Source organism: Podarcis erhardii (genome assembly GCF_964252035.2).
Source record: "Podarcis erhardii genome assembly, contig: HAP1_SCAFFOLD_974, whole genome shotgun sequence".
Classification (NCBI taxonomy): Eukaryota; Metazoa; Chordata; class Lepidosauria; order Squamata; family Lacertidae; genus Podarcis; species Podarcis erhardii.
Window position 1 is genome coordinate 2,501 of NW_028292974.1, and position 10,211 is coordinate 12,711.

General features: G+C 52.3%; 1 protein-coding gene and 1 long non-coding RNA gene across 2 annotated transcripts; both read right to left on the reverse strand.

Annotated features, from left to right (window-relative positions):
* Positions 1-99: 99 nt before the first annotated feature.
* On the reverse strand, positions 100-8,390 carry LOC309334337 (TNF receptor-associated factor 2-like). The gene is made up of 3 exons (XM_081882318.1): positions 8,198-8,390; positions 520-1,750; positions 100-189 (listed from the first exon to the last, which is right to left on the reverse strand). The coding sequence occupies exons 1-2, from the start codon at positions 8,315-8,317 to the stop codon at positions 1,532-1,534; spliced, it is 339 nt and encodes a 112-aa protein (XP_081738444.1). The 5' UTR covers positions 8,318-8,390; the 3' UTR covers positions 100-189; positions 520-1,531.
* On the reverse strand, positions 5,762-7,445 carry LOC309334338. The gene is made up of 3 exons (XR_014153043.1): positions 7,335-7,445; positions 6,976-7,180; positions 5,762-5,836 (listed from the first exon to the last, which is right to left on the reverse strand). It is a non-coding gene; the product is annotated as an uncharacterized lncRNA (long non-coding RNA).
* Positions 8,391-10,211: the final 1,821 nt, after the last annotated feature.

The window sequence follows — 10,211 nt, forward strand, 5'->3', positions numbered from 1 at the left end:
AGCGGAGTGACTCCAGACTGACTCTGCTTTGGGGCTTCCGACTGACTCCACCGGGATTGGGAGCGAAAGTGGAGTACCTGCCCCGTGTGTAGATGCGCCGATTCAGAGTCCGGATTGAGTTTTTTTGGTTGGAAAAATGGGGGAAATGGGGCAAAACCGGAGTGACTCCAGACTGACTCCACTTTCCAACTCACTCCACCAGGAGCGGGAGCGAAAGCAGAGTAGCCGCCCCCCATGTAGACGCGCCAATTCAGAGTCCGGTTAGGTTGACGATGGCCTTGATGAAGAGGGTGTCGTCTCGGACGTAGGAGTCCCGGGCGGCCATCTTGGAAAGGGGGCAGAAAAGGGGGCAGCCGCTGGCGAAACCGGAGTGATTTCAGACTGACTCCGCTTTGGGGCTCCAGACTGACTCCGCTTTGGGATTCAGAGTCCGGATTGAGTTTTTGGGTTGGAAAAATGGGGGAAATGGGGCAAAACCGGAGTGACTCCAGACTGACTCCACTTTCCGACTCACTCCACCAGGAGCGGGAGCGAAAGCAGAGTAGCCGCCCCCCATGTAGACGCGCCAATTCAGAGTCCGGTTAGGTTGACGATGGCCTTGATGAAGAGGGTGTCGTCCCGGACTTGGGAGTCCCGGGCGGCCATCTTGGAAAGGGGGCAGAAAAGGGGGCAGCCGCTGGCGAAACCGGAGTGATTTCAGACTGACTCCGCTTTGGGGCTCCAGACTGACTCCGCTTTGGGATTCAGAGTCCGGATTGAGTTTTTGGGTTGGAAAAATGGCGGAAATGGGGCAAAACCAGAGTGACTCCAGACTGACTCCACTTTCCGACTGACTCCACCAGGAGCGGGAGCGAAAGCGGAGTAGCCGCCCCCCATGTAGACGCGCCGATTCAGAGTCCGGTTAGGTCGACGATGGCCTTGATGAAGAGGGTGTCGTCCCGGACGTAGGAGTCCCGGGCGGCCATCTTGGAAAGGGGGCAGAAAAGGGGGCAGCCGCTGGCGAAACCAGAGTGATTTCAGACTGACTCCGCTTTGGGGCTCCAGACTGACTCCGCTTTGGGATTCAGAGTCCGGATTGAGTTTTTGGGTTGGAAAAATGGCGGAAATGGGGCAAAACCAGAGTGACTCCAGACTGACTCCACTTTCCGACTGACTCCACCAGGAGCGGGAGCGAAAGCGGAGTAGCCGCCCCCCCATGTAGACGCGCCGATTCAGAGTCCGGTTAGGTCGACGATGGCCTTGATGAAGAGGGTGTCGTCCCGGACGTAGGAGTCCCGGGCGGCCATCTTGGAAAGGGGGCAGAAAAGGGGGCAGCCGCTGGCGAAACCAGAGTGATTTCAGACTGACTCCGCTTTGGGGCTCCAGACTGACTCCGCTTTGGGATTCAGAGTCCGGATTGAGTTTTTGGGTTGGAAAAATGGCGGAAATGGGGCAAAACCAGAGTGACTCCAGACTGACTCCACTTTCCGACTGACTCCACCAGGAGCGGGAGCGAAAGCGGAGTAGCCGCCCCCCATGTAGACGCGCCGATTCAGAGTCCGGTTAGGTCGACGATGGCCTTGATGAAGAGGGTGTCGTCCCGGACGTAGGAGTCCCGGGCGGCCATCTTGGAAAGGGGGCAGAAAAGGGGGCAGCCGCTGGCCACGTTCAGCGCGCCGATTGGACGCTGGAAAGAGGAGGAGGTCACGTCCGGACGGAAGGCGTCGATCACATGCTCCCGATTGTCCTGGTCCAGCAGCATCAGAGTGACCTGGGGAGAAACCGGAGTCAGACCAGTTTTGGATCGGGGGCGGAGGAAACAGGAAACGAAACGGACTTCGCTTTCGGAGATATATTTCAGATCCGGGGTCTGGGAAGCGGATTCACTCCAGTTTCAGGATTTATTTTATTTATTGGGAGGAGGGGAAGCGGAGTCAGACCAGTTTCGGAGGCTCGGGGTCTGGTTCGGATTGGGGGAAAAGAAACAGACTCTCTTTTGGGGGAATGGAAAATGGATTCACTCCAGTTTGAGGATTTATTTGAGATCAGCTTTCCAGCATCAGGGTGACCTGGGAGGAGGGGAAGCGGAGTCAGACCAGTTTCGGAGGGTCGGGGTCTGGTTCGGATTGGGGAAAAAGAAACAGACTCTCTTTTGGGGGAATGGAAAGTGGATTCACTCCAGTTTGAGGATTTATTTGAGATCAGCTTTCCAGCATCAGGGTGACCTGGGAGGAGGGGAACCGGAGTCAGACCAGTTTCGGATCAGGGGGTGGAGGAAACAGAAAGGGGATTTGCTGCGGTTTGGGGGGTTTCCAGGAAAAGAAAAGTCAGGGAATGGAAAGCGGATTCACTCCACTTTCAGGGCTTATCGGAGATCAGGTTTGGAGGAAACGGAAAGCGGATTCACTCCAGTTTCAGGGCTTATTGGAGATCAGTTTTCAAGGAAACAGAAAGTGGATTCGCTCCACTTTGGGGGTTCCCAGGAAAAGAAATGGACTCTGCTTTGGGGGTTCATTTCAGAGCGGCGTGCGGGGGAACGGAAAGCGGATTGACTCCACTTTCAAAGGTTTTAGATCAGCTTAATAGGAAGTGGAAGGTGACCTGGGATGAGGGAAACCGGAGTCAGACCAGTTTCGGGGGGTCGGGGTCTGGTTCGGATTGGGGAAAAAGAAACAGACTCTGTTTTGGGGGAATGGAAAGTGGATTCACACCAGTTTCAGGGCTTATCGGGGATCAACTTTACAGAAAATGGAAAGTGGATTCACTCCAGTTTCAGGGCTTATCGGGGATCAACTTTGTAGGAAATGGAAAGTGGATTCACTCCACTTTCAGGGCTTATCACAGAGCAGCGTTCTAGGAAATGGAAAGCGGATTCACTCCACTTTCAGGGCTTATCGGACATCAGCTTTCTAGCGAACGGAAAGCGGATTCACTCCACTTTGGGGAAAGGAAACGGACTCGCTTTTGGGTTTTATTTTAGAGCATCATTCAAGGCAACGGAAAGCGGTTTCACTCCAGTTTCAAAGGTTTTGGATCAGCTTAATAGGAAATGGAAGGTGGAGTCACTCCACTTTGGGGGTTCCCAGGGAAACAAATGGACTCGGCTTTCGGGGTTCGTTTCGGAGCCGCGTGCTGGGGAATGGAAAGCGGAGTCACTCCAGTTTCAGGGCTTGTCGGAGATCAGCTTTGTAGGAAACAGAAAGCGGATTCGCTGCGGTTTTGCAGGAAAAGAAACGGACTACGCTTTCGGAGCAGCATTTGGGGGAACGGAAAGCGGAGTCACTCCAGTTTCAGGGCTTATCATCGCTCCACTTCGGAGGTTTCCAGGAAAAGAAACTGACTCCGCTTTCGGGGTTCGTTTCAGAGCGGAGTTCTGGGAAACAGAAAGCGGATTCACTCCACTTCCAGGGCTTATCATAGACCAGCTTGCTAGGAAACGGAAAGCGGATTGACTCCACTTTGGGCCTTTGTTTTCAAACTGGCTTTCCGGAGAAGCAAATTGACTCCGCTTTCAGGGTGGGTTTTCAATCAGCTTCGCAGAAAACCGGGACAGCGCTAAACCAGATTCAGCCCAGTTCCTTGGGATTCTCAACCAGTTTTCCTGGAAAGCGGATTCACTCCACTTTCAGCTTTCTAGACTACGGAAATCAGACTGACTCCACTTTGGGGATCCAGACTGACTCCACTTTTGGCTTTCAGCTTTCTAGCAAACGGAAATCAGACTGACTCCACTTTGGGGCTCCAGACTGACTCCACTTTTGGCTTTCAGCTTTCTAGCAAACGGAAATCAGACTGACTCCACTTTGGGGCTCCAAACTGACTCCACTTTTGGCTTTCAGCTTTCTAGCAAACGGAAATCAGACTGACTCCACTTTGGGGCTCCAGACTGACTCCACTTTTGGCTTTCAGCTTTCTAGCAAACGGAAATCAGACTGACTCCACTTTGGGGCTCCAGACTGACTCCACTTTTGGCTTTCAGCTTTCTAGCAAACGGAAATCAGACTGACTCCACTTTGGGGATCCAAACTGACTCCACTTTTGGCTTTCAGCTTTCTAGCAAACGGAAATCAGACTGACTCCACTTTGGGGATCCAAACTGACTCCACTTTTGGCTTTCAGCTTTCTAGCAAACGGAAATCAGACTGACTCCACTTTGGGGCTCCAAACTGACTCCACTTTTGGCTTTCAGCTTTCTAGCAAACGGAAATCAGACTGACTCCACTTTGGGGCTCCAGACTGACTCCACTTTTGGCTTTCAGCTTTCTAGCAAACGGAAATCAGACTGACTCCACTTTGGGGCTCCAAACTGACTCCACTTTTGGCTTTCAGCTTTCTAGCAAATGGAAATCAGACTGACTCCACTTTGGGGCTCCAGACTGACTCCACGTTTGGCTTTCAGCTTTCTAGCAAACGGAAATCAGACTGACTCCACTTTGGGGCTCCAGACTGACTCCACTTTTGGCTTTCAGCTTTCTAGCAAACGGAAATCAGACTGACTCCACTTTGGGGCTCCAGACTGACTCCACTTTGGGCTTTCAGCTTTCTAGCAAACGGAAATCAGACTGACTCCACTTTGGGGCTCCAAACTGACTCCACTTTTGGCTTTCAGCTTTCTAGCAAACGGAAATCAGACTGACTCCACTTTGGGGCTCCAGACTGACTCCACTTTTGGCTTTCAGCTTTCTAGCAAATGGAAATCAGACTGACTCCACTTTGGGGATCCAGACTGACTCCACTTTTGGCTTTCAGCTTTCTAGCAAACGGAAATCAGACTGACTCCACTTTGGGGCTCCAGACTGACTCCACTTTTGGCTTTCAGCTTTCTAGCAAACGGAAATCAGACTGACTCCACTTTGGGGCTCCAGACTGACTCCACTTTGAGGCTTCAGACTGACTCTACTTTGGGCCTTCATTTCCCGGAAAGGGGAAACTCAGCAAACGGGATTGACTCCAGTTTGGGGTTTTTTGTTTGAAATCTGGGGAAAACAGGGGAAATGGGGTGAAACCGGAGTGACTCCGGTTTTGGCTTTCAGCTTTCTAGATGACAGAAATCAGACTGACTCCACTTTGGGGCTTCAGACTGACTCCGCTTTGGGCCTTCATTTCCCAGAAAGGAGAAACACAGCAAACCGGATAGACTCCAGTTTGGGTTTTTTTGCTTATAAATCCGGGGAAAAGGTGTGAAACCGGAGTGACTCCAGTTCGGTCTACCTTCTGGTTGAAGGGCCACTTCAGGAGGGCGTCGTTGGGCCCCTTCATGAGGACGAAAAAGAGGGAGAGGAAAGGGGAAACGCGGCAAACCGGATTGACTCCACTTGGTTTTTTTTTGCTATAAATCCGGGAAAAGGGGTGAAACTGGAGTGACTCCAGACTGACTCCACTTTGGGGCTCCAGACTGACTCCGCTTTAGGCCTTCCTTTCCCGGAAAGGGGAAAGGCAGCAAACCGGATTGACTCCAGTTTGGGGTTTTTTGCTTATAAACCCGGGAAAAAGGTCCGAAACTGGAGTGACTCCACTTTGGGCTTTCAGCTTTCTAGACGACAGAAACCAGATTGACTCCACTTTGGGGCTTCTGACTGACTCCGCTTTGGGCCTTCGTTTCCCGGAAAGGGGAAACGAGCCAAACTGGATTGACTCCAGTATGGGTTTTTTTTTGTTTGAAATCCGGGGAAAATGGGGTGAAACCGGAGTGACTCCAGATTGACTCCACTTTGGGATTTCGTTTCCTGGAAAGGGGAAACGCAGCAAACCGGATTGAGTCCAGTTTGCAGCTTCAGACTGACTCCACTTTGGGGCTCCAGAATGACTCCACTTTGACTCCACTTTGGGGCTTCAGACTGAGTCCACTTTGACTCCGCTTTGGGGCTTCGTTTCCTGGAAAGGGGCAACACGCCAAACCAGAGTGACTCCGGTTTGGCCTACCTTATGGTTGAAGGGCCACTTCAGGAGGATGAAGAGGGAGAGGAAAGGGGAAAGGCGGCAAACCGGATTGACTCCACTTTGCAGTTTTTTTGTTATAAATGGGGGAAAAAGCTCTGAATCCGGAGTGACTCCAGTTTGGCCTACCTTCTGGTTGAAGGGCCACTTCAGAAGCGTGTCGTTTGGCCCCTTCATGAGGACGAAGAAGAGGGAGAGGAAAGCGGAAACACGGCAAACCAGATTGACTCCAGTTTGGGGGTTTTTGGTTCTAAATCCGGGAAAAACAGGGTGAAACCGGAGTGACTCCAAACTGACTCCACTTTGGGGCTTCAGATTGACTCCACTTTGGGCCTTCAGACTGACTCCACTTTCCCCGGAAAGGGGAAACACAGCAAACCGGATTGAGTCCAGTTTGGTTTTTTTTGTTTGTTTTAAATGCGGGAAAAACGGGGGAAATGGGGCGAAAGCGGAGTGACTCCAGACTGACTCCACTTTGGGCTTTCAGCTTTCTAGACAACGGAAATCAGACTGACTCCGCTTTGGAGTTTCATTTCCCAGAAAGGGGACATGTGCCAAACCAGATTGACTCCAGTTTGTTTGTTTTTGCTTTAAATCCAGGAAAAAGGTCCGAAACCAGAGTGACTCCAGATTGACTCCACTTTGGGGCTTCAGACTGACTCCACTTTCCCCAGAAAGGGGAAACGCGGCAAACCGGATTGACTCCAGTTTAGTTTTTTTGTTTTAAATCCAGGAAAAAAGGGGGAAATGGGGTGAAACCGGAGTGACTCCAGACTGACTCCACTTTGGGCTTTCAGCTTTCTAGACGATGGAAATCAGACTGACTCCACTTCCCAGAAAGGGGAAACGCAGCAAACCGGATTGAGTCCACTTTGCAGTTTTTTTGTTATAAATGGGGGGGGGAAAGCTCCGAAACCGGAGTGACTCCGGTTTGGCCTAACTTCTGGTTGAAGGGCCACTTCAGGGGGACGAAGAAGAGGGAGAGGAAAGGGGAAACGCAGCAAACCAGATTGACTCCGGTTTGGTTTTTTGGTTATAAATCCGGGGAAAAGGTCTGACCGGAGTGACTCCAGACTGACTCCAATTTGGGCCTTCCGACCGACTCCGCTTTCGGCCTTTGTTTCCCAGAAAGGGGAAACGCGGCAAACCGGATTGACTCCAGTTTGGGTTTTTTTATTTGTTCTAAATCCGGGGAAAAGGTCCGAAACCGGAGTGACTCCAGACTGACTCCACTTTGGGGCTTCAGATTGACTCCACTTTGGGGCTTCAGACTGACTCCACTTTCCCCGGAAAGGGGAAACGCAGCAAACCGGATTGACTCCAGTTTGGGGTTTTTTTCTTTTAAATCCGGGGAAACGGTCCGAAACTGGAGTGACTCCACTTTTGGCTTTCAGCTTTCTAGACGGCGGAAATCAGACTTCCGTTTCCCGGAAAGGGGAAACGCGGCAAACCGGATTGACTCCGGTTTCGGATTTTTTTTGTTTTAAACCTGGGGAAAAGGGGGGAAATGGAGTGAAACCGGAGTGACTCTGGTTTGGCCTACCTTCTGGTTGAAGGGCCACTTCAGGAGCGCGTCGTTGGGCCCCTTCATGAGGACAAAAAAGAGGGAGAGGAAAGGGGAAACGCGGGAAACCGGATTGACTCCAGTTTGGGTTTTTTTTCTTTTAAATCCGTGGAAACGGTCCGAAATCGGAGTGACTCCACTTTGGGCTTTCAGCTTTCTAGACGGCGGAAACCAGACTTCCATTTCCCGGAAAGGGGAAACGCGGCAAACCGGATTGACTCCAGTTTGGGGTTTTTTTCTTTTAAATCCGGGGAAACGGTCCGAAATCGGAGTGACTCCACTTTGGGCTTTCAACTTTCTAGACGGCAGAAATCAGACTTCCATTTCCCGGAAAGTGGAGACGCGGCAAACCGGATTGACTCCGGTTTCGGATATTTTTTTGTTTTAAACGGGGGAAATGGAGTGAAAGCGGAGTGACTCCACTTTGGGGCTTTCAGCTTTCTAGACGGCGGAAACCAGACTTCCATTTCCCGGAAAGGGGAAGCGCGGCAAACCGGATTGACTCCAGTTTAGGCCTTTTTTTGTGTTAAATGGGGAAAATGAAGTGAAACCGGAGTGACTCCACTTTGGGGCTTTCAGCTTTCTAGACGGCGGAAACCAGACTTCCATTTCCCGGAAAGGGGAAGCGCGGCAAACCGGATTGACTCCAGTTTAGGCCTTTTTTTGTTTTAAACGGGGAAAATGGAGTGAAACCGGAGTGACTCCGGTTTGGCCTACCTTCTGGTTGAAGGGCCACTTCAGGAGGGCGTCGTTGGGCCCCTTCATGAGGACAAAAAAGAGGGAGAGGTGGGTGTTGCGCCCGGATCCGTCGCCGTTGAGGTAAAGGCGGAGACACATCTTGTAGCCGTAGCGACTGGTGTAGAAGGCTGGAAGGAGGGAAGGAGGAAGAGTGAGGAAGGAGGAGGGGAAGGAGGGAAGGAAGGAGGGAGGGAGGGAGGGAAGGAAGGGAGGAAGCAGAGAAGGAAGGGAGGGAAGGAAGGAGGGAAGGAAGGAAGGAGGGAAAGAGGGAAGGAGGGAGGGAGGGAGGGAGGGAGGGAGGGAGGGAGGGAAGGAAGGAAGGAAGGAAGGAAGGAAGGAAGGAGGGAGGGAAGGAAGGAAGGAAGGAAGGAGGGAGGGAGAGAGGGAGGGAGGGAGGGAAGGAAGGAGGGAAGGAAGGAAGGAGGGAAAGAGGGAAGGAGGGAGGGAGGGAGGGAGGGAGGGAGAGAGGGAAGGAAGGAAGGAAGGAAGGAAGGAGGGAAAGAGGAAGGAAGGAAGGAAGGAAGGAAGGAAGGAAGGAAGGAAGGAAGGAAGGAGGGAGAGAGGGAGGGAGGAGGGAAGGAAGGAAGGGAGGGAGGAAGGAAGGAGAGAAGGAAGGAAGGAAGGAAAGAGGGAAGGAAGGAGGGAGGGAAGGAAGGGAGGGAGGGAGGGAAGGAAGGAAGAGTTAGGAAGGAGGAGAGGAAGGAGGGAGGGAGGGAAGGAAGGAAGGAAGGAGAGAAGGAAGGAAGGAAGGAAAGAGGGAAGGAAGGAGGGAGGGAAGGAAGGGAGGGAGGGAGGGAAGGAAGGAAGAGTTAGGAAGGAGGAGAGGAAGGAGGGAGGGAGGGAAGGAAGGAAGGAAGGAAGTAAGGAAAGAGGGAAGGAAGGAGGGAGGGAGGAAAAAGGAAGGAAGCAGAGAAGGAAGGAGGGAGGGAGGGAAGGAGGGAAGGAAGGAAGGAAGGAAAGAGGGAAGGAAGGAGGGAGGGAGGAAAAAGGAAGGAAGCAGAGAAGGAAGGAGGGAGGGAGGGAAGGAGGGAAGGAGGGAAGGAAGGAAGGAAAGAAAGAGGAAAGGAGGGAGGGAGGGAGGGAGGGAAGGAAGGAAGGAAAGAGGGAAGGAAGGAGGGAGGGAGGGAAGGAAGGAGGGAGGGAGGGTTAGGAAGGAGGAGAGGAAGGAGGGAAGGAAGGAAGGAGGGAGGGAGGGAAGGAAGTAGAGAAGGAAGGAAGGAAGGAACGAAGGAAGGAAGGAGAGAAAAAGAAGGAAGGAAAAGGGAGGAAGGGAGGAAGGAGGGAGGAAGAGAGGGAGGGAGGGAAGGAAGGAATAGAAGTAAGGAAGAAAAGAAGGAAGGAAGGAAGGAGGGAAGGAAAGAAGGAAGGAAGGAAGGAAGGAAGAAAGAGGAGAGACAGAGAGAGAGAGAAAGAAAGAAAGAAAGGGAAAGAGAGGGAAGGGAGGAAGGGAGGAAGGAAGGAAGGAGAGAAGGAAGGAAGGAGGGAAGGAGAGAAGGAAGACCGAAAAGAAGGGAGGGAGGCAGGGAGGAAGAGGGAGAAAGGAAGAAAGGGGGAAGGAAAAAGGAAGGAAGGAAGAAAGGAAGGAAGGAAGGAAGGAAGGATAGAAGCAAGGAAGATAGAAAAGGAAGGAGGGAAGGAAGGAAGGAGGGAGGGAGGGAGAGAAGGGAGGAGGGAGAAAGAGAGATAGAGGGATAGATAGAGGGAGGGAGGGAAAGAAGGAAGAAAGGAAGGAAGGAAGGATAGAAGCAAGGAAGATAGAAAAGGAAGGAGGGAAGGAAGGAAGGAAGGAGGGAAGGAAGGAAGGAAGGAAACAGGAAGGAAGTCCACCCGGCGAGAAGCATGCTTCCTGCCTCTTCCGCCCCACTTCCTCCACCTTCCAGATCAGGACGCCGTCGTAGGTCGCCGCTTCCACTTCCTCCAGCGCCGCTTCCTTCTGCGCCAACTTCCTCTCCAGCGTCCGGATCTGTGGGGCGGGAAGTGTGGGTCAGGGGTG

Bases quoted from the DNA above. Each gene is read 5' to 3' on its own strand.
- LOC309334337 (XM_081882318.1), bottom strand. From the start codon at position 8,317: ATGTGTCTCCGCCTTTACCTCAACGGCGACGGATCCGGGCGCAACACC. The intron at 1,751-8,197 runs GTAGGCCAAACC...GTTTCTCCCCAG, and splicing joins AGTGGCCCTTCAACCAGAAG to GTCACTCTGATGCTGCTGGA.